This window comes from Panthera uncia, chromosome F2 (assembly GCF_023721935.1).
Source record: "Panthera uncia isolate 11264 chromosome F2, Puncia_PCG_1.0, whole genome shotgun sequence".
NCBI classification, from domain to species: domain Eukaryota; kingdom Metazoa; phylum Chordata; class Mammalia; order Carnivora; family Felidae; genus Panthera; species Panthera uncia.
The window spans coordinates 8,654,006-8,676,292 of record NC_064812.1 but is presented as its reverse complement, the minus strand read 5'-3'; the positions used below and the strand labels follow the sequence as shown (position 1 = coordinate 8,676,292).

At 52.0% G+C, this 22,287-nt stretch overlaps 1 protein-coding gene across 2 annotated transcripts in view; it reads right to left on the bottom strand.

Annotated features, from left to right (window-relative positions):
- Positions 1-8,017: 8,017 nt before the first annotated feature.
- The window catches only part of NDRG1 (N-myc downstream regulated 1), a 188,394-nt gene continuing 174,124 nt past the window's right edge, over positions 8,018-22,287 (bottom strand). For both annotated transcript variants that reach the window (XM_049633455.1, XM_049633454.1), the window contains 7 exons: positions 20,833-20,936; positions 19,169-19,225; positions 18,314-18,365; positions 17,145-17,192; positions 15,320-15,355; positions 11,385-11,436; positions 8,018-8,494 (listed from right to left, as the gene is read on the bottom strand). In XM_049633455.1, the coding sequence (XP_049489412.1) occupies positions 8,283-8,494; positions 11,385-11,436; positions 15,320-15,355; positions 17,145-17,192; positions 18,314-18,365; positions 19,169-19,225; positions 20,833-20,936 (561 nt within the window). In that variant the 3' untranslated portion in view covers positions 8,018-8,282. The remainder of the gene's footprint in view (positions 8,495-11,384; positions 11,437-15,319; positions 15,356-17,144; positions 17,193-18,313; positions 18,366-19,168; positions 19,226-20,832; positions 20,937-22,287) is intronic.

Genomic DNA, 22,287 nt, shown 5'->3' with positions numbered 1-22,287 from the left:
GTGCCAGGCCTGGGCTAGGTGCTTTCCTGCTGTATCTTTCTTAGTCCTCATAGCAAACCTATGAGACTTGGCGTTATAATCGTTTTCCGCTTCAGAGAGAAGACGCTGAGGCTCATAGATGTTACATCCTCTGCTCAGTGTCTTACTAGCTAGGGAACCGCAGACCGGGACTGCCAACCAAGGTCAGTGTGACCCCTGAGCCATCTCTCCTGACCCCAAGCCCGGTGCGCATGCCCCCGAAATCAAAAGGTACCAAGAGGTGCTTTACTGACAACAGGGTTGTGTCTGGACAATGTTAATTTCAAGGTGATTCAGAGAGGGAGTCAAGCAAGTAGGTTTGAATGATACAGTTGTCTATAATCTCATTAACATTGTGCTGTGTGTACATAGAGATCATGGGGAAGCAACGAAACCCCTGACTATTCTATTGAATTAAGTCACTGCTTTTTAAAGACTTATCTTGCTGTAAAGCAACTGCAATAATAAGCCTGCAGAGCTTGGGACTCACGAGTGGTCAGAACGGTCAACTGTGTATCTGTGCACATATACGTGTACGTGTGTGTGCGTGTGTGTGTGTCTGTGTGTTTATATCTGTTTCCAAACTGTGACTTCATATTTAAGTATTCCTACCGCCATTTTTGCAAGTGACTAAAAAACAAATGAAGGAATGTTTTGGAATTTCCCAACAGAGGAAAAAAAGAGCACTTGGGCGATCTGTCATGTTTTACAACATTCCTCATTTTTCTCATGATTTGTGTAACGTGGGACATGTTTGTTCGACGTGAAGGATTTTCGGTGCGCAAATTCCCCGTTTATGCTTTTGTCCTTAAGGCAATAAATCATCAGCAAAATGACTTACCAGATCTTCTTGTGTGTGCAGTTATCATGCGTCACGGTGGAACATCGAGTTCATTCCACAGATGTGCAGATGGTGGAGACTAGGTCCCAGATATTTCACATACGGTCATAAAAATAGCTAGAAATTTGGAGACGGGCTTAGAAGTATGAATTCTGAAATTCACAAAAGACCAGCACTACAAGTATGTCCACGCTGGAAGGTAGTTCTGGAAATTTTACTGTTCATTCATTTATTCATTCATTTATTCATTCACTCACGCACTCACTCACTCACTCAATGCCTTTCTACATCTCCAGCTAGTACCTTGAGGGCAGGGACTATGATGGCATCCTCTGGGCCTAGCACGGGGTGTGGCACAGGGCAGGGACTGGGGAAGCAGGGGTTGGAGAATCGGATGTACAGAGATGGAGATTGCCAGCTGCCTTAGGAACCAGCGAAAGTAAAGAGGCGTGTGGGGGAGGTTGCACGGTAAAATGGAAACCGCTCTGGGGGCGCCCGGGTGGCTCAGTCGGTTGAGCGTTCGACTTCGGCTCGGGTCGTGATCTCACGGTTCGTGAGTTCGAGCCCCACTCTGCTGACAGCTCAGAGTCTGGAGCCTGCTTCAGATTCTGTGTGTGTGTGTGTGTCTCTCTCTCTCTGTTCTTCCCCCCATTCGCACTCTGTCTCTCTCTCTCAAAAATAAATAAAGATTAAAAACTTAAAAAAAAAAAAAAAGGAAACCGCTCTGACTTCGGGGGTCGAGTGGATCTTTGCACACTTCAGTCTTTCCTGGAATTCCTCACGTAATCCCTCTGCACCTCCGTCTCCTCAGCTCTGAGATGCAGAAAATGATGGGATGGGACCTGCCTTTGTGGCGGCGATGTTGTGATGTGGAAAATGCAAATGGCATTCGGGGTTCCAGGACCGAGCTTGGCGCGTGATAAGCACTTAACGAAACCAGGTATTATTGGCAGATTTTCAGTTTCTTCAGGAACGGGGGGATAACCAGCAAAACGACAGCAAAAATTGGAGTCAGGGTATGTGCCTGTATACTTTTTACTTATTTAGATGGTTATTTCAGAGTAACAAATATAGAGAAAAGGTGTCACCAATGTTTGATTGAACGCTTTTTTATTTTAATCCTATGCTGCTTGATCCCCTAACTTTTCTTTTTATGTCTTCATTATGTGCTATAATTTGATTAAACACCCTGCTTTTTAAAAAAAATTTTTTAACGTTTATTTATTATTGAGACTCAGAGAGACACAGAGTGTGAGCAGGGGAGGGGCAGAGAGAGGGGGAGACACAGAATCCGAAGCAGGATCCAGGCCTCGAGCTGCCAGCACAGAGCCCGATGCGGGGCTCGAACTCACAAACCGTGAGATCATGACCTGAGCCGAAGTCGGCCGCTTAACCCACTGAGTCACCCAGGCGCCCCTAAACACCCTGCTTTTTTAAGGCAGGAAAGGTGCCATACTTTTCTGTCTCCCAAACCCGGGGCACTACATAGTACCTGCATAGCCACGTGAACAGATGTGCCTATGGCCGAGTACATGGGGTGAAAGACACGTTTGATGCCTTCTGGGGAAATCCCCCTCGTTCACTAACCCCGAAACACATCATGCTATTATAATAGGGAAAGAATCAATGCCAAGAAAAGGATAATGGCCACGTGAATCCTTTCCCAGAGCACTTCTGTCCTGACGCATACCTTTTTCAAAATTGGAAGTTAGATCATGGAGTCCTATAGATGCCCCAGATTAAGAGAAATGTGTAGATTAGGGGAGACATTTCTGATGATATCAGGTGGGTGAAATTTCACGAAATGGGATGGAGGGAAAACGGCCAGAGCACTTTATTGTGAAGGAAAAAAAAAAAAAAAAGCATGTGGCCGAGATCTCAGTGCTCTCGATCCCCTCCCTGATGAAATAAAAATGCAGAAGCATCCTACGTGTTCAGAAGTCTAAGGTCTTGCTGCACCTGAGTTCCTTCCAAGTAGAGAACTGAGCCAAAATGACTCCCATCAGGAGGGAGAGGAAGCTGTTAAAAGCCGGCTTATTGATAGCCACGAGGAAGCATCAGCCTGCCAGCAGAGGACGAGACAGAAGAATTAAGAAGCAGAGAGAAGACACAGTGAAAGACAGGTCATCCAAGCCTGGGCGAGACTATTTAACAGACAAATATCCCCACAAGCAATAAGAGCCTTAAGGTCATCTGTGTCCGGTCCAGGGAACGAACTGATGTTCTAGCATCCCAAGACGTCAATAGTGGCTGCATTAGTCATGTGCTCAGTGAACTGTTTTAAAAGGCAGCGAGGGATGTAGTTTATTTTAGAAATGACTGGACAAGCCATTTCGTCTCTCTGAGCCTCGGCTTTCGTAACGGTGAAGCAAAGATAACTCATCCTCACAGATAAAGGCTAAAAAGGGGAAACAACAATACTTGCTAAATATTGCTATCATTCGAGGAAGTGTTTGTCTGTTTAACAAAAGCCTCCTGTTTGGTGCCGGGCATCTGTGCTGGCCTGGGAGATGCCAAAGAAATGCTCATATCGGAGAAAAGGACACCTACGGGGATATACATCATAAATACCGCACGGACTCCTGGGCCCGTGTCTGCAGGATGCCCTTGTCACATAGGGGCATTAAACAAATACTTCTCAGAGCAGGAATAAGGAAGGGTCTGTCCAGCAACAGTGAGTTTGGCTGTCAATGAATTTAACTGGGCGCAGCCCATGGCGATTTACAGGCCACAACGACGTCGGTTGCTTAGAACCCTGAGGCAGTCATGTGGGGAGAGGGGGTTGGGAAGGACAAACCCAGTTATAGTGGATTGGACAGCAAGTGGATACCGAAATCAAGCTGAATCAATTCTATTCTTTCCCTTAGGAGACACAAAGACCTGATTCGTTCCGTATATAAGAACCTGAAGGTCACAGCCTTTGGGTAAGAGCCACCATTTTATTGGGCTTTGGAGGCACAGAGAAATCTGATCTTGCAAAGAACGAAACTGATGTGCTCCCCAGGTCCCCTCCCTAATCTGGTCTCCAACCTCACAAGGCCAGGTTTCACTTTCTGCCTTGGGAATCCACGTGGAACAACGTTGAAAGACTTCCCCGCAGCCTATGAAGCCCAAGACAAGTACGTGACCAGATGGATCGGGGCTACATCGAGGGTCCGATCCAAGGACGGATAGTGAGGTTGTGTCTGAGAAGGGACAATGAACAGGGCGACAGTTGAAGCCCTCGGCCGTCCCCACAGATCCTGCACATGGGTCATCTCAGAGCACACTTGGTCTCCCAACTACTACCGAAACCCAAGGGTCTGGGGCTAGAAACCAAAACAAGTAGCTAGGAGGACAGAAATAGACCTCCCAGCTGGCGAAAAGCCTCCTGGGTATCCTATCTCTCGGTAGCTGCTGGTGCATGCAAACCCCTGTAACAGTTCACGCCCGCCCTGGAAGCCCGAGCCCCGAGGAGCTGAGCCCAGCGGATCCAGTGGGGGTCTGTGCCATGCCCCCACTCCCCAAAGCTGATGTATGCACCTGCTGGTATGGAACTTGCTTCTCGGCTTTACCATCACCTGCCCTTTCTCTGTTCTGACTCCCGCACAGGACCTGACACAGAGAAGGTGCTTCTTGCCAATTGGAAAAAACTTCTCCTGCAGCTAGATAGAGCAGGAGGTCGCTCTAGCTCTTTACCCTGAGGTCGTCCGACCAGCAGTCTGGGGATAGAATTCAGGGGCCACGTACTAGGATGAGGGTCAAATGCATCTCTGTGTTCAGTCTAACTGTGGTTTAGCACACTCTTCCATTTAAGCATAGGCAACGAACCCCAATATCACCGGTTGGCAGATATCTCAAGATATTCTTATCCTTATCACTACCTAGAAATTCTGTTGAGATCTGCCCCAACGCCACTATTCAACTTAATAAAGAAGCATAAGCTATTATGTCACACAGTGGTCACATTTGGGTAGTTACACATGACTCTAATGGAATCGTCATCTTACACGTATACAACAACTCTTACTGCCTCACTGCCTGTCAGCCTCCAAGGTCACCCGCCCCGGTCTACACTACAGGCTCCTCACAAAGGCACTCGTCTTCCATCCTCTGGCGTCTACACTGGCCCCTTGGCTGGGAATGCCTTCTTGCCCTTCTGCACTGTGCTAACTAACTCCTTGCCATTCCAAATCAGACCATAATCCACCATAATGCAGACTTCAAGTTTTCAGTGAGTAGCACACTCTAAGAAACTCTTCCAGTGAAGAAAAGCCAATACCAGTAACAGCAAGATAGCTATTTAAAAGGGGAGGTGGACGGGCTCCTGGGTGGCTCAGTTGGTTAAACGTCCGGCTTCAGCTCAGGTCATGATCTCACAGCTCGTGAGCTCGAGCCCCGCATCAGGCTCTGTGCTGACAGCTTGGAGCCTGGAGCCTGCTTTGGGTTCTGCGTCTCCCTCTGTCTTCACCCCCCACCCCCTTTCAAAAATAAACATTAAAAACATTTTAAAAAGGGGAGGTGGGCTTGAGCAGAGGCTGCGTTTAGTGACTTCCTTCCACAGGACGAGTGTGGGACAGTGGAAGAAGTAACAGGGCAGTGGAGAACCCTGGGAACCACAGCCTTGGCCAGGTGCTCAAGGTCAACCGCATCCGGGGTAACTCTTTCGTTGACCCGTCATGCTGATCGCCTGGCACTTTGCCTCTGTGGTCTTCGTTCCAAAAACCCACCACCCCCCTTGAGCCATGAGAAAAGTACCACAGAAACCTTAATCGAGGAACATTCTACAAAATGCCTGACGAGGGCTTCTCAAAAAGGTCATCAAAAGCCAGGAAAGTCTGAGACTCAGTTATAAGCCAGGGGAAGTTAAGGAGGCATGAGGACTGCATGTAATGTGGCAGCCTGGATGGGATCCTGGGACGGAAGCTAGGGAAATTCCAGTAAAGTGTGGAGCTCTGCTCATAGCAATGTGCCAGTGTCGATTTCTTAGTTGTGGTCAATTACAATAAAGGAAGATATTACGAATCGGGAAACTGGGTGTCTATGGTAACTCGGCGCTAGGTTTGCAATTGTTCTGTAAATTTGAAACCAAGCCTAAAAAGCCTAAATAAAAATGGGAGATTATACTAAAACCTGTTGTGTTTACTTTTTTTTTTAACTTTTTAATTTTTCAGTGCAGTGGAAACACACATTATAGCAATTGTCACTGGCGGTGAGAAGGGAGTGGTCTTATCACATGCTTTCCTGTAATAAAAATAAAACGTAAAAAAAAAAAAAAATTTTTTTCCCTTCTAAATATAGCTTGAAAAGCTTTAACCCTTTGTCACGGTGCTGGCCCAAGGTACTGAGCCCCTGAAATGGGGCTGGTCTGAATTGAGAGATGCTATGGTGTGAAATACTCACTGTTTTCTTAGTATAAAGATGCCGAAATACCTTATTAGCTGTTACATGGATTCTATGTTGGACTGGTAATATTTTGGATATGCTGGGGTTACGTGAAATATATTATTAAAATTAATTTCATTTGTTTCTTCCTTTTAGAATGTGGTTATTGGAAAATTTACACTTAACATCTGCAGCTTGCTTCATATTCTTATGGGACAGCAATGCTCCAAGACAGGTGTCAGGAGGTCCCAGGTAAGGAAGGACCCCTCCCTATACGGTGGGGCTACACACACACACACACACACACACACACACACACACACGATCTCTCAGAGGAAAAAGACACAAGCCACTGCAAAGTTACAAATTTATTGGTCTGGAAATAAATACAAATATCTCATTAAGAAACTCCTCTGGAAAGCCTTGTACACAACATTTTTTCCTGTCTGGATTCAGCCACTCCTGCCCTGACCCCTGACCTTTCTGCACAGGTCAGGGGAAGCCTCCCAGGTGGCAGGTGCGGTAAACTGAGTCACTGCCCCTCAAGCAACCTGGAAGCCTTGAATACTTCCTTCTACCAACTCTAGGGTCCCAGAAAGCACCAGGCCCCAGCGGCTGATTCGCAACGATCCATCCACTCTGATCAAACTTCCTATAAGAAATGGTTAGCCAAATGAACTCAAAAGGCAGTAGTACAGGAATTTGACAGCTATGCTCACGTTGCCCAGAAATGTCAGTGGTGCCTCCCCATTCAGCGAAAGGTTAGAGGGGCAGGGAAGAGGGGACGGCAGGAGAGGGAAGGAAATCCCATGGAACTTTCCAGAATCCTTACATCTTCTCAGCCACCACTCCCTGTGTGAATCCCCACCCCCTACAAGAGCAGAACAGTTCTACCCGCAGATCCAGTGACGTTACCAGGTCAGAAACACTCAGCCGTCAAGTTCAGACTCAACCCCAGTTGTCAAAGATCGGAAACCGGATTTAACTCAATCACACAAGATTCCCGGGAACCAGGGCGGGATCGACTGCAATCACAATTGTACTGGATCCCATCACAACCACAGAAATCCCGTATATCTAATAACCCAAACAGCCCCCCCCCCCCACCCCCCCGCCCCCGCCCCCCCCCCCCCCCCCCCCCCCCCCCCCCCCCCAATGCGTGGAGACTCATCAAGTCCAGGTACAGCTGTTTGGAATGTTTCCCTCCATTTCAAAGAAAGCAAGTGCAAACCTAAATGATCTTCCCCACAAACAACATGATCACTCACTCATGAACTTGGGGTAGGAAGCTGGGGCTGTGGAGGAGGCAAGACAGCTGAGCCAAAGACTTGAATTCACGATACCAATGTTTGCCAAGACTGTTTCTCTGGGAAAGCCCGGAGATTTTGTCGCCCGCTTTCACCACCCATTGAAAGGATGCCAGAAAAGCAGGCTTGTGTGTTTCGGCATTAAAAAGTGGATATATACACGAACTTGAAAAACCTACTTCTTCACGTTTCACTGCGTAGATTTGTTTTTCCAAGCGTTCTAGCCTCCACAGAAAGTCCACCTCTTTCCCGCTTCCTGTTTTGCTGAGTTAAAAGAGCTCCCCACCATCCGCGGCTCTCCCCCTACCCAAATCAGAACGGGGTTTTGTTTCCAGGAACTGGGTCAGTTGTTCTTTAGTTGGAGAGGAAACAGGAAGAAGTAGAGGGGCTGGGCTTCCGACAAAATGCCCGTTAGAACCAGCCTAGGCCTGGATTTAGGAAGCGTCTAGGGCGGTGCGTCTTGTTTTTGGCAGTTTGGCGTCTCTGAGGGAGGGTAAGAGGGTGGCCGCCAGGCCACCCGCCAATGAGCACAGGACACTGAGATGCTTCTTTTCCTTTGGTCTGCCCGCCCTGCCCTGATGGGAGAGGCGCCCTCGACAAACCCGGTCTAACTTTGTCCCCCCAGAGCTGTCTTACACCATAAGCTTTGGGTTAATACGAGTTACGTGTGGTGTGGCAGGCAGGGCGGGAAGGGCTGGAGGAAGGGCGGTTGCGTGAGCCCAGAGTCCGGGGACGGCCACGGCGCAGGCCGCCTAGCAGGACACCTCCATGGACTTGGGCCCGGCGTTGTTGCCGGTGGCCCCGGAGTTGGGGGTGATGTCCAGGCGAGCACCCTCGCTGGTGTGGGAGCGGCTGCGGGTGCCCTCGCTGGTGTGGGAGCGGCTGCGGGCGCCCTCCAGGGACGTGACGCTGGAGCCGGAGGCCGTGCGGGAGCGCATCAGGCGGGTCATGCTGGCCGAGGGCACTGGGGAGAGAGGGGTGGGGGGCACCGGGTTAGGGAGGGGAGAACCTCAGAGGCACCTGCCCGTTGGCAACGGTGCCTCCTCGTGCCTGACCTGTCCATCCTTGGGGCGATCCGGCCACCAGGCTCTCTGTCCTCCCTGTATCCGCTCACAGAGGTGGACAAGTGAGGCTCTGATGGGGGTAAGGACCGGCGGCCACACGGTGGCTTGAACCTACAGGTGGGTCTGAATCCCAAATCTGCCGCTTATTTCACAGCTGTGTGACTCTGGAAGAGTCCGGCTCGGAGCCCTCCGTCACCTTCAGTAACATGGGAATGCCAATCCCCTGGCAGCAAAACCCACGTGTGTGCCCATGTACCACAACCCCCTACCACCCACAACCTCTGGAGTGGGGAAGATCGTCCAGGCCGGCTGGGCTGATACCCATCCACCACAGGTGGGGGAACCACGGCCACACAGCAAGTCTGCGGCCCAGCCATCACCTGCCATCTCTTCCAGAGAAGCCTGTGAGCTTCCAGGAACGATCAATGGCACCGTCCACTCTTCGGGACTGAAAATGCCCTTGCACGTAGCAGGTGGGTGAGAAAGTGAAAGGAAGTACAGGACTGAACCCTGCCCCGCCCCCCCCCCCCCCCCCCCCCCCCCCCCCCAGTCATATCGACCAGAATCTTAGAATGGAGATAGGGTCCTTGCCAATAGGACAAGGTGAGGCCATACCGGATTAGGGTGAGCTCTAATGCAATGGCTGGTTCCTCAGAAGAGGAGACAGAACAGCCCTGCAAAATGCATGCGTGCGTGCACACACACACACACACACACACACGGAAGAAGGCCACGTGACCACAGAGCAGAGATGGGAGTAATGTGGCTACAAGCCAGGGAACACCAGAGACTTCCAGCTCCCACCAGAAGCTGAGATGAGGCAAGGAAAGAGCCTTCTAGAACCTCTGAGGGGAGTATGACCCTGCATCTCTCTTGATTTTGGACCTCTGGCTTCCTAGAACCCTAGCAGTATGATAGAATAAGTTTCTGCTTTTTTAAGCCATCCAGGGTGTGGGGAGCTCTCAGGGCAGCTACAGGAAGCTAGCACATCACCCAAATAAAGCATCACTGTGAAGGCCACGCTGAACAACAGACATCGCCATCTGAGGTGGCACATTATTCGCCCCATGGGCGTGGGAGTTGGCTTCCTGGGACACATACCCACAAAGAGAATTCGTCTTTGCTGTACTGAATTCCCTTCTCAAAGAGCTAGTGTTTAAATCCAGAGAGAAGTGAGATCATTCTCACCTCTGCCACTCACCTACTCCTCAACCCCAAATCTGAGAGGTTGACCGACCTTGGCGGGGCCCTGGCGACTACAGAACGGTGTCACGGGGGCAAAGAGCTAGCCAGGCCTGGCCCAGCTTGAACAGGCAGGCACTCGAGTAGACGACGACGCGCTTTTTCTGTGGCTGACGCCTCTGGGACTAAATGCCTTCCTGCCGTCTTCCCCTGTAACCTGCCGGATGCTTCAGCTTTCTGGAAATAGAAGCTGGTGTGTGTGTGTGTGTGTGTGTGTGTGTGTGTGTGTGTGTCGGATGGAACAAAACCTCCCTTTCACTTCCTTTCTCCCCAGAATACACTTTCAAGGCAGAAATCCAAACCCAGGGCAGGCCCAAGACAAACGAATCATGACACACGCCCTGCCAGGTAAATGAAGCCTGCCCGACGGCATCCTCCAGGCACCGTCTCTGCCCGCACACTTTCCTGTGGGGAAAGCGGATCAAAAGGCAGGAGACCCACAGGCAGATGTTTTCTGTTGGGATAGGGCACCTCGGGACACAGACTCTGCCCGAAGTATATAAATCAGGCTCAGCAGCTCTTGGCCTCTCTAGAAACTAAACATGGCTGAGGCCAATCTTAAGACTGTGGTCAGTTTACCAAACACGTCATTACTATTTTAAATGAACAAATAGTTTCAGTCTCAGAGGGGGGGGGGGAAACCCAGAAGAGATTAGACATTCAGACTTCCTAGTTAAGATGAGCACATAAATTATAATTCTACACAGGAGGCAGAAAGAGTCAAAAGGACCCCATCATGGCTCACACGTCAACGGGCACCCCCTGTGGCTGGAACCCAGCTGCTTGAACTCGGCATTGCCTGTTCTGGTCACGGGACTGCATTTATGAACAAGGGCTGTAGGTGTCCAACAAACTATAGTCATCAAGTGAGAAACCACAAGGTCTTGAATTATGCTCGTATTTATCCTTCAATGCCCTAATCTAATGGGTTAGCAAAGACATACGGTCTTGAGCAGAAGCGACTTTCTCACCTGCCGGCACAGAAGCTTTACAGTTTTCAAAGAACTTTCAGAGATCCCCACTCTGCTCCTTGCTTCAGGTCTCAAAGCCTAGGGCCATCACTTGTGAAACGAGAGAAGGGTATTCTCATAGGATGGTCGCGATGACGAAACGAGAAAAAATGAAGGATGTACTAACGCTCTTTCATCATCAGCATCAACACCATCATCATCACCTACGACTGGAAGGCTCTTAAGAAAGCATGTAGGCAACAGGTAAAAGGTTTTCATGGCTTCGCTCTTGTCTTCCTGGTGCTTAACGAGCTAGTCCTCAGCCAGATCTACAGAAAATTCCCTGCTGTAAAACAACTTTTGCTCATCAGTGGAGACAGAAGAAGCCCCTGTGGTATAAAGGAGATGCTAGAATTTCTACGCTGCCCTCCGTCCTCCACACACCTAAATATTTCTTCTCCTGACCTTCCCAGTTTGCAAAAAGCTGAAGGTGGCCAAGGTGACACAGAGTACTCATCCAAACCCGGTTCGAGTCATCGTATTTTCAATTCCCACACCTGCCCTCCACCTACCACCTGCTTGGAAATGCCACACTTACTGTATCCCATGCCCTGCACGAAGTACTTGAAGGCCTCCGCAAGCTTGGCCGGCTGCAAGAGACAAAAAGAGAGAGAGTGCGGTCAGTCGCCGGAGGTCCAGACCATGAATGGCCTCGTGGAGCTGTGTCCGTGGTCACCTTCGCTGAAGAGCTTGACCCGAGGGAGAAGGCCACCACATGTTGTTAGAACAACACACAAAAGGAAAGGAAAGGCGATGAGATACTACGGGGACCAAAGTCAGCTTTGGCTGGGGAGAAAAATTTCAAATTCACTTCGTAGCTGGGGTGGGGGTGGGGGTTGATCAGGTTATATGACCTCGCCTGTGAAACAAGAACAGAGAGCCACGCTTTCTTCTGAGAGGTTCTATAAAGAAGACTACACTGATAAGCTGATGTGTCTAACTCAGCCTCTAGAATGTAAGGGCACCAACATCATGTGCCACCCGCGGTGCTGAGGGCATTTGTGGCACTACCTCATTTTCCCCTGACAACAACTATACGAGGTTGGTGCCGTTTTCACATAGATTTCATTGCTGAACAGTCATGGAGGCAAATAATCCGTCCAAGGTCCTGCCATTAGTTAGCGGTGGGTGGGTCCTACGGATTAATCCAGGGCTTTCTAAACTCTGTGTTCTCAAGGCAGTTCCTTCTCAGCCTCAAGAGCAGGCTGGATGGCTGGAGAGATGGAAGGAAGAAACGATGGTGAATAACTAAAAGGGAAGTAAGATTGACGGATATAAGTAAGGAGGATCGACAGATGGATGAAAAGAAAGGATGGACAGACGGAAGACAAGAAAAAAATGGAAGAAGGAAGGATGGATGGATGGAGAGATGGATGGATAGTCGGGCCAACCAGTTAACCAAATCAGTGGGGCTACTGTGAGTGAAATGAGTTGGGAATGCCAAGAACACACCCGGTTCTACCAATTACTCCCCCAAATTTAATTTAATCCGAACTGGGGGGTGAATGCTCCCAAGTAAAGGCCATATTCACAGTCTGAATTAACTACAACTCTCAAATGCAATGCCCTGGGTCTATTCTCCTCTTACTCCTCCTACCCCGTGAAGAAGTCATCAGCAGAGGCAGTGCTCCCGCCCGCCTCCACCAACTCCTGCCACTATTCTACCAAGAGCCACATGTCATTTAAAAGAGAGACTGGGCTCAAGATGTCCTCTGGGGTTTGTGTGACAATGGTAAGCAAGTGACAAGAGGTACAAGTCGGGGCTGCAGGCAGCCAGGGACTTCCGTGCCAGCATGGCGGCAGAAACAATCTTTCCCCTTTCGTGTCACTGCAATAAATACTTGCTCTTCTCATCCCTAAGGACTGTTCCCCTTTCAAATGGAATGAAGGATGGGAATGGCCTCCGTAAACTCGCACCCAACTCGTAAGGGCAGAAAGGGGAGGGGTTACACGGTAAACGGTCCTCCTTGAACTGGTCTCCCGGAAGCCTGGGCTGGTTCAGCTGTTGCCACACATTCATAATGTGCTTTAACTACGGTTAGGGTTGGATCTGTTCTCATTTCACACAGAGAAAGGAAGAAGGGAAGGCGGGTGGAGGGAGAGGGAGAGGGAGGGAGGTCAAATGGAAGGAAAACTGGCCCCTCTCTCCCTAGCCCGTCCTGGAGTTGCGCCGTCTCAGCAGGAATCTCGGGGGCAGGCTGCATGGATAAAGCTTCCACCGCTAATGTGCGGGTATTAACTCACACTTATGTCTAAGCAGGGCTCTGCTGGGAGCCCATCTGTTCCCTCTGATGGCTGGGACACCCCATCCTTCTCTGGCTTCTCCCAGCTGTCAGACAGGCATAACACAACAGCAGATAAAACACCGAAAGGATTTTGTCCTTTTCTAGTGGCAGCAGAGGGGGACACGACGGAGAGCATAACCGAGCCACCAACGGCCACTTGTGCCTCTACCTCTGTACAGAGTTCTGGAGGGAGGGGCTTGCAGTGAGAGAAGGTCTAGAGCAATGAGTCAAGATCCAGGATCCACCTGATGCAGAAATCGACTTCTCGGGGATCTCTTCTTCCGATCCCCAGTGAAACACTTCACTACCCCCAAAGAGAAGACTGTTTTCTGTTGGGACAGCTCCGGGGGCAGCCAGATGAACCTCTCAGCCATCGCCGGCTCACTGGGGGACTCAGAGCCGAGACTCTCCCTTTTCCACCAGACAATCCTTGAAACTGGTGGGGCCACATGAAATTAATCAGAGAACTGATCTCTGTAGCACCGCAAGGATCTCTGAAGCACCAGAAATAACTTGTACGTGTCCGGCAATAGGGCGTCAGGAAAAATCAATTACAGTGTATCTGTGCAGCGGCATTTTGTCCTGTCATTAAAAACAAATTACACAGAGGGGCGCCTGGGCGGCTCAGTTGGTTAAGCATCTGACTCGTGATTTTGGCTCAGGTCACGATCTCGCGGTTTGTGGCTTCGAGCCCCACGTTAGGTTCCGCACTGACAGCACAGAGCCTGCTTGGGATTCTCTCTCCCCCTCTCTCTCTCTGCCCCTCTCCCACTCGTACTCTCTCTCTCTCAAAATAAATACATAAACTTAAAAAAAAATACAGAGCGTTTTTTAACTAAAGGAGGAGGGCTCTGAGATAGCAAGTTACGTGGACAGATGAAAAATATACACGCAAAATGATACGAATTTTGCTTAAAGTAAGGAAAAACAATGTATGGAACTATAAAAGGAGATCAGAAGCGAGTAAAGCTTGTTTGTAAATTATTCTCTTATTCACCCACATTTTCGCATTTTTATTGATGGGTGTGGATTATTTTGTACCTAGACGATGAGAGGTAATATATATCTGGGGTTAAAAACAAAAACAAAACAAAACAAAACAAAACACTCCTCAAATATTTATGTCAGGTCCTGGTCCATTACTGAGGAGGGCACACGGCCCTTCTCCCCTCTGAATCTAAGTTTGGTTTGGTCGATCTCCCCAACCTGGGTTCGCTGTCTGGACAACAGGCTCATGGATAAGAAGCCCCTCGCCAGGCACACAGGGGTCCGACCTGGATCACCCGCTGGGGAGACCCACTGGGAGGAAAAGTTAGCCTGACGTGGACTTACGCCTCTGATGCTCTGTGCCCTCAGTCTCGTCCCCCCCAGCACCCTGGCAGGTGAGACAAACCCCAGGCGCGTGCCCACGGCGGCAAAGGAGGCTCCCCAGGGAGCTCAGCAGGGCAGGGGCAAAGGGTACATACAGCTAGAGGAAGAGCCAGATTCGACTGCCGCCGGATTACAGAAGCTCTGAAGCCCCTTTGAGGATGGCAGGAAGAAAGGGAAGACAGAAAAGGCATCATTCCATCCTCTTCCACAGATGGGTGGAAAGGACGACCAAAACGTCACACAATGTTTCACTTTAAGACAGAGCAGAGAACTATAATAATATACAATCAAGGACATAGATTAAAAAGTCCATCCACTGTTAGGCTGGTGGGATTATTTACAGGTGGGGAACTGGAGGGTCCAGTGACGGTGCGGCAAACGCCCTGTGCTGATTGATATGTTTATACGTCTGCACACACACACACGCACGTGTTCACACCCACACACATACATGAACACACACTCTGTTTTCACCTCCTGCCTGCCCCCTCTGCCCAGGCCTTGAACTCCAGCAGAAGCCCGTGGCCTTTGAGGTCAGGCTCATCTAGATTCTGGTCCACGGTTGCCAAGCTGCGTCTGTGCAACCGAACCCCTCCACGCCTGTGAACCCCGGTGTTATCTAACCCCCGGGGGTTCCTATTTTCCTTGCACGCAAGCCCTGATGTGCAAGCACCATGTATAGACAGTAACGCGTCCACAGTGTGAGCAGATGTGACGGTGGGGTGGGGGACGGGCAGGAGGCGGGGGACGAGGGGGTAGTAACAGGCCACAGAGGCACCTGCCCTCCGCCTGGGGAGGGGTGGCAGGTGGGGCTCACCTGGGAGATCTGCGGGAGGCCACCGCAATCCGCCATCTAGGAGAGAGGGAAGCTGGTTAGTGCCAGACGCCCCAGAAGAGGGGTACCTCCAAGTGGGCGCCCTCCTGCTGCTGCCCTGCCCCCACTCTGGGCACATTACAGGCGGGGAAACACCCATCCCCACCGAGCAGGGCCGCTCTGGTTACAGTCCATCTCGGCACTGACCTGTGCCTTCCTGACGGCCGACACCAGGAGAGCTCAAAGCCCCGGCGAGGCTCTGGCCAGGGTCCGTCTGACCCGAGAGCCTTCACCGCATGAGGCCCTGTTTGCACATTCTCTTTACTCCCTCAGAAAGAAACGGCTCCATCTAAGAGGCCTAATGGTCTCTTCACCGGTCACCCTGGTAAATGCCGCGGCTTCCAAAGTTCCTACTGACTCACCAAAGCTAAAGCTGCCACCTCTCAGTCAAGGGTGCCACAGGCACGTGTGACTATTAGCCGGGCCCAGGGCTCGGGAGACCCCGGGCGGCAGGGTGGGATGGGGTGAAGGTGGCTTGGAGAGACGGAGGTCTGGCAGGCGTGTGTGACAGCGGCTGAGGCCGGGCCATCCCATGGCCCTCAGTCTTAAGGCCAGACCCTGAGGGCTAGCCTCAGGACCACGCTAACTGAGGCTCCCTGGGTAAGGGAATGCAGGGACGGGACGCCAGAATTTAACTCCAGGGCCCAGGCAGCCGGGCAGAGGAGTGCAGCGGGGACAGTCTGTCTGGAATCGGGCTGAAACGGGTTGGATCCCCATCCACCATCAAATCGGCCACTTTTTCTCAGGTCACCTGCCCTCTGCAGATGGAATGAGTTAAGATTAGGGTGGACCCTAAATCCAATGACTGTGGTCCTTAAAACCAGGGGGATATTGGGGCACAGAGACACCCAGAGGAGAAGGCTGGGGGGCACCGAGGCAGAGATGGGACTGAGGTGGCCACAAGCCAGGGACACCCTAACTTTGGACTTACGGTCTCCGGATGGGGAGACAACAGTCTCCTGTGACTTTCAGCCACCCAGCTGGTGGTACTTGTTATGGACACTAGGAGACCAACCCACCCTTCTAGAATGTTCCTTCCCCCTCTCCCTGTCAGCAGTGTCTGTGGCCTGTCCATCTCTGTCCTGGGACAGCAGCCCGGATGCTGTCAGAGTCCAGACAAACTCTGGTGTGTGTTTGTCTGGTGTGTTGGGGTAACTTAGACAAAGGGGCTCCCGCCTTAGCCCATCAGCGGCCCCCTCAGGCCCGAAGCCTGCCATCTTCCCGTCTTGCAATTTCCTGGTGAGGGAATCTTGGAAGAAAATGTGCGTAAAGAGCCAGTTACGGGGACCAGGCCCCCCCCCTCCTCAGTAAGCATCAGACGCCTCCCGGGCTGGATTGTGCGGTCAGGTCAGGGAGGGCTCACACCCCCCACCCGGCCTCAAGGCCTAGTGAACTTGCTGGAGATGTTCTTCCATGGCCCTTGGGCGGGGGGGGGGGGGGCGTTTTCTCCTCTCCCACAGGCACCAGCCCCTCTCGGAGGAACGCCCCAGCCCCACCCTTGGCACAGCCCCTGCCCGCACAACTCTGGGCCATCCCTCATCAGAGCCAACGGACTCTCGGGGTCCCAGAGAGGGTCCCTTTTGTCTTCACAGCCTCGGGTGTCCAGCCAGCGCCCAGCAGAGAGACGTCTGTGAACGCATGCACGTGAAATCATCATTTCTACGCTTTCTGACCACCAGCTCTGCCTCAGTCAGGCACGACTCAATCTTGCGGCCGCCAGGGGTTCCTAAGAGAGAACTCGCACCAACCCCCCTCACTGTGTCGGTACCTTGAGGAGAGTCGTCTTTGTTGGATCCAATTTCGAGTTGCACTCCACCTGGACGGGGAAAAGGGGAAGAAATGTGCTAATTTTCTATCTGGAGCCCCAGGCGTAGTCTTTCCCCCCTCCTCACTTCCCTGCCACTGGCGTCAACGACCCCAGCGTTCCCGCTAGCATGGAAGGAAGAACGCGGGCTTCGAGATTAAGCAAGGTGGCCATAAATTCCAACCTTGTCGTGCAGCGACCTCGGGCAATTTCTTTGAGCCTCAGTTTCATCATCAATAAAATGAGGGGAATGTCTTTTTCAAAGGGTTGTTATGAAGACTCGCTAAAACCCAGAGGAGACTCTGGAAAGAGCTGCTGATTGAATGGCCTTGTTTCACCAGTCGCGGCCGCAGATGCTACACGTTCGACATCTCCAGTCCTGACCACCATGCGAACTGGGATCCACTATGAGCTGCTTCCCCTCTTCGCGTTGTCAGTGACCATCTTAGCAGTGCATCCAAAATTGGGCAAAATGCCCACACGTAACCTGTGATGTTCAAAGTGCCTACCGGAGAGCTATCCCCTCCTCTGATGTGAGAAGTGTATCTCTACTGATGCATCCTATGATTACGCCCAGTGGGTTAGATCACAGGACGCCCACAGTCCATTAAGACGTCTCAGCTCTTTGCCAAATGAGCCTTTGCAAATCTCACTCTGCAGCCCACTGCACGAGGCACATCACCACTTTAGGACTCTGCTCAGGAGCCCCTAAGTCCCTCTGTCCCCTGCTAGGGGCATGTTGGAAAGGCAGAGTCTTTGCTTTGCCTCCACAACATCATAGGTGGGAATCAGGGGTAGAATGACCCGGAAAGCGTTGTCTAAGCCCCACTCCCCGGTGTCTCTCTGCCCCGCCAGACAATCAGGCGCCAACCAGGTCTGCAAACGGGTTCCCAAACGAGAGCAGAGTGTCTCGGCCAGGAAGCCAAGTGGCAAACACGTCCGTAGAAACAAACGAGTGGGAAGCAGACGGGCAGGTGATGGGGCCTGGGAGAAAAGTCGGAGGGCCCGCTACCAAGCAAATAGGACTGGCAGTCACCAGGCCAAGGAGCCGGGGTCTGGGCCCTCTGTCTGAAGGCCAAGCAGATTTGGACTGTTGAACAAAGTACAGAAACGAGAGGACAATTTCTACATACCACGGCATCCACAGCAGGAGAACTGTCCCCAACCACCAACAAAGCAGGGCACCTGGGGGCAGGGAGAGAAGGGGGGAGGGAACACGAAATTCACTGAAAGATTCACACGCTCCCAGGCCCGCCAGGCTGGGACCAGGGTTCCAAAAAAAATTATTCGGGTTTCCCCAGTAGTAGCCTCTGCTCTTTTTATTTCCTTCTCCTTTCATCCTCTGCTTTGCTTTTCGGATAAACTGGGTTGGCAGTCATTTACACCCTAGTATGAATTTCAGCCAGAGAATTTCCGTGCCCTGGTGTTTCTAGCCTCAAGCATCCTCTCCTCAAAGAGGGAGGAGTAGGACTTTGCCGTGAGTCAAGATCAGAGACCGAGGGAACGTACCTGACAAAGGAAATGGCACGTGGCAAGTTCAGGTGTCAAATAATACAGTTCACTTAGGAAACTGTAAAAAGGCAGACATTACTGGTGGAATGCAGTTAGCTGCATCCACGACCGTATTTTCCTGCCAGCCTTTAGGGTGGGCTGTCCTGCGTCTGACTCGTCTCCAGGCTCTGTGAAAGCAAAGCCTAACACCGTACTCGACACAAAGTAGGTGCTTAATAAGTCCTATCCGAAGCGGACTCTTTCCCTGACATCCAACGCTCCGACCCTCATCTCAGGGACACCCCAGGAGCTCAACGCCTGCACAAGGAGAAGGCAAGTGCAGCTGGGTCATGCCTGACTCCTGGGAAGAAGGCACCCCCGGCCTCGCCGCCGCCGATGTCCCAGCACAGGGTGGCACGGCTAACCAAACTCAGAAAAAGCCCTGCTGGTGGCCGAGCGAGGCTACACAGATGATGAACAGGAGAAAATCTACTCACTGCAGGGTGACTGTGTGGGCTCCGGGCATGGGCCGCTCAATCTCCAGGTCTCGCCGGCTGCGGGCAAGGAACGCACAGTCACTCGGTGACACGGGCAGACGCCCCCGCCCCGGAGGCGGCCCCTCCCATCTCGCCCATCCCAGGGGGTCCCGTCCTTGGCCATTCTGGCAAACGACCCGTGTCCCAACCCGCATGGCTCTCAGGACATCACGGCCTCTTGGGGTCCATATCAATGGTTTCAGGGACAGCGGGACTCATGTATTTCCCGTGGAGACACTTCCTGTGTCCAGTGTGGCTTCATATATATATATATATATATATATATATATACACATATAGGAATACAAACCATGTTCTCCACCAGAGGGTCCATACCTCCCGTCCCCCTAGTTGGAGCCCTGAGTCTCTCTAGCCCCAACTCGGAGTCCTCTCACACAGTAACCCAATCTCTTTAGATCTTAGATGTGACCCTTTCACCCCCCTCATCTCAAACCCTGCCACCGTTTCCCACTGGACTCTGTCCCTGCAGACCTACACCGAGCCTCTCTCTCTCTCTCTGTCTCTCTCTCTCTCTCGTCTCCTGGCAGCTCCCACCCACAGCCTTTCCAGCTCATGGCCTGGAGCCACGGACAGATTCAAATCACGTCCCTCTACATCCTAGCTGTGTGACCTCGGGCAGGATGCTGAATCTCTCTGTGCCCGTGTTTCCTCAGCAGCAAAGGACGATGGTCACGGTGTCCCAGCATTTTTAAGAGAAGCCCCTTGATTCCTACGGGCATCGTGAGGGCAAGGCAGTGGGTGGGGCTTCGGGGAGGGTGTTCTGGTCTCTGTGTGTCCACTGCCCAGCCCACAGCCTGACCGCGCCCGTCCTCAGGAAGCGTCTGCTGAAGAAATGCGCTGCTGAGTCCCGCGTCCCTAGTTACCCACGGGCGATACTACCTCTCCCTCCCGCACTGAGAGGCTGGGCGGGTGGGAAGAAGAGACGGACGCAGAACTTTGTTACAGACACTAATGCCCTTCGTGAAGTTATTGGCCGTGAGCAGAGACGGCCCCTGTGGCTCCTTCCCACCCCCTGCTTGGGAAGGGGGCTGGTAGAGCTGGTCCGGCAGACTGAGTGACCACGCTGGAGTCTGCAGACCGTCCCCCCAGCTGCCACCGGTGTTCCCGAGCTGTCCCCTCCCCTGGCCGAGGTCCAGGCCAGCAGCTACTTATCTCGAAGAGGCCTGGCCCCTTGCCCAAGGCTGGAGGAACGTGCTTTTTCTTGGAGTGACACCTCCCGGCAGCCTTCCTGGACTCCTCCCTCCCCTTCCACCCCCAGGGCTCTGCTCGCTCGCTCGCTCGCTCGCTCTCTTAGCTCTCCCACACCTGGTCCTTCCCAGGGCCAGCCGGGACACAGGCAATAACTCAAAACCCTTCGAGGGCGTGACTGCGTCTCCCCTCCTCGTGCTCGCGCCCCGCTTGTCTGGAGCGGTGGCTCAGCGCCTTGCAGAGCACTCAAAACCCGCGGATGTACCTGACTCCCAGGCGCACCCCTGTCCGGGGAATCTACTCGCTTGAATTCAGGGGCTGCAGCTCCTCCTAACGTTATAACCCCCTCTGCCTTACCCCTGCCCCCTTCCAGGCCAACAAAAGGACCTTGACACATGGCCACCGCGTGACCGCACCTGTTGTAGGCATTGATGAACAGGTGCAGGTTGCCGGGGTTCATGTCTTTCACGATGTGCTGGCGGTAGGTGTGGACGACTTCCACGTTATTCTGCATTTCCTCCTGCGTGGAGAGAGGGGGGAGGTGCCCTGCATTAGGACTGGTCCCGGGCCAGCCACTGCTATCTCCGTTCTTCAGGTTATACAGGTACAGAGACGATACCGTCTAATCCGCTCGACCGCCTTGGAGCCCGAGGACACCTTCCCCAAAGCGGAAGTCCCCACCCGGAGCCAGTCTGACTTTGCATATCAGGTGAGAGCAGGAAGGAGTACAAACCCGCCAGGACAAAGCAGGCCCTTCTGGGCTCGTGACTTTGGGACTTTTTATTTGAAGTCAGTCCTCTCGGATTTGGAGCTTGGATCCATCAGTGTTTTGGTTGTTTTTTTTTTTTTTTTTTTTTCTTTTTTTCTGGTGGGGGGTGAGGGACGGGAGTAAATGTCTTCACCTCTCTGAACCTTAGCTCCCTCAAAAATAAATGTGTGTGTGTGCGTGTGTGTGTGTGTGGATATTACCTACCTCTGCAGGCTATGGGATTTCACAGAGATTGTGCACAGAAAAGCCCTTTGTAAATAATAAAAGTGATGCAACTGTTGGCAATTAATGGTTTTAAGGGGGCGTTGAGAGGTTTTTCACACTGGAAAAACAAAACCAACTCCTGCAAGTCCCGGGAAGTTGCTGGAAAGAAGGGCCATCTCAATTCCCGAGGGGGGGCCAACCGGAGCCTTGCAGAAGCCGCAGCCTTCCCTCTCTCTGGTTCCTTTCCGAATGTGATTTGGGACAAACAAACAAGTTACGAGCTTGCTCTGTTTCTCATTTGTACGACAGCGGATGCTGAAGGTTTCACAAAGCAGCCTGATGTGATCAGTGGCGACCAGAGCAGGGCAGGGAGGGAGCGGAGGGGGCCCCACGTCAAGCCCGAGCTATTGTCTAAACAGCCCCTCATCACTGAAGCAGCAAAGAGGCCAAGAGCCTACGCAAAAGAAAATCGGGAACTGTACGGTCTGAAGAATTAGCTGTGCTGGGCTTTCAGGTCAAAACACAACCGCGGCAAGTTGGGGGCATCGACAGATGCCTCACATCGCGTGGGGTACAATCAGGCCAGACTCTCCCTCTGTACCTGATGCCCTCTCCCGCAAGGAAACTCAGAAGCTGGCTCTGTTTGTTTCCATATTCCTATCAGGTTCAGATTATACACTCAGGGTGAAGAAAATGTATCACAAACCGAATGCAGCACGGAAGAGGGAAGAAGGCCACTGAGGGCTGCAGGGGGGCCACGAAGGCTATGTCCCCGTCGAGACCCCGGGGAAGTGTGAAGCCTACCTTCCTCGGGAAAAAGGTCTCTGTAGATATCATTAAGTGAAGGATCCTGAGGTGAGGTCATTCTAGATTATCCCAGCGGGTCCTAAATCTAATG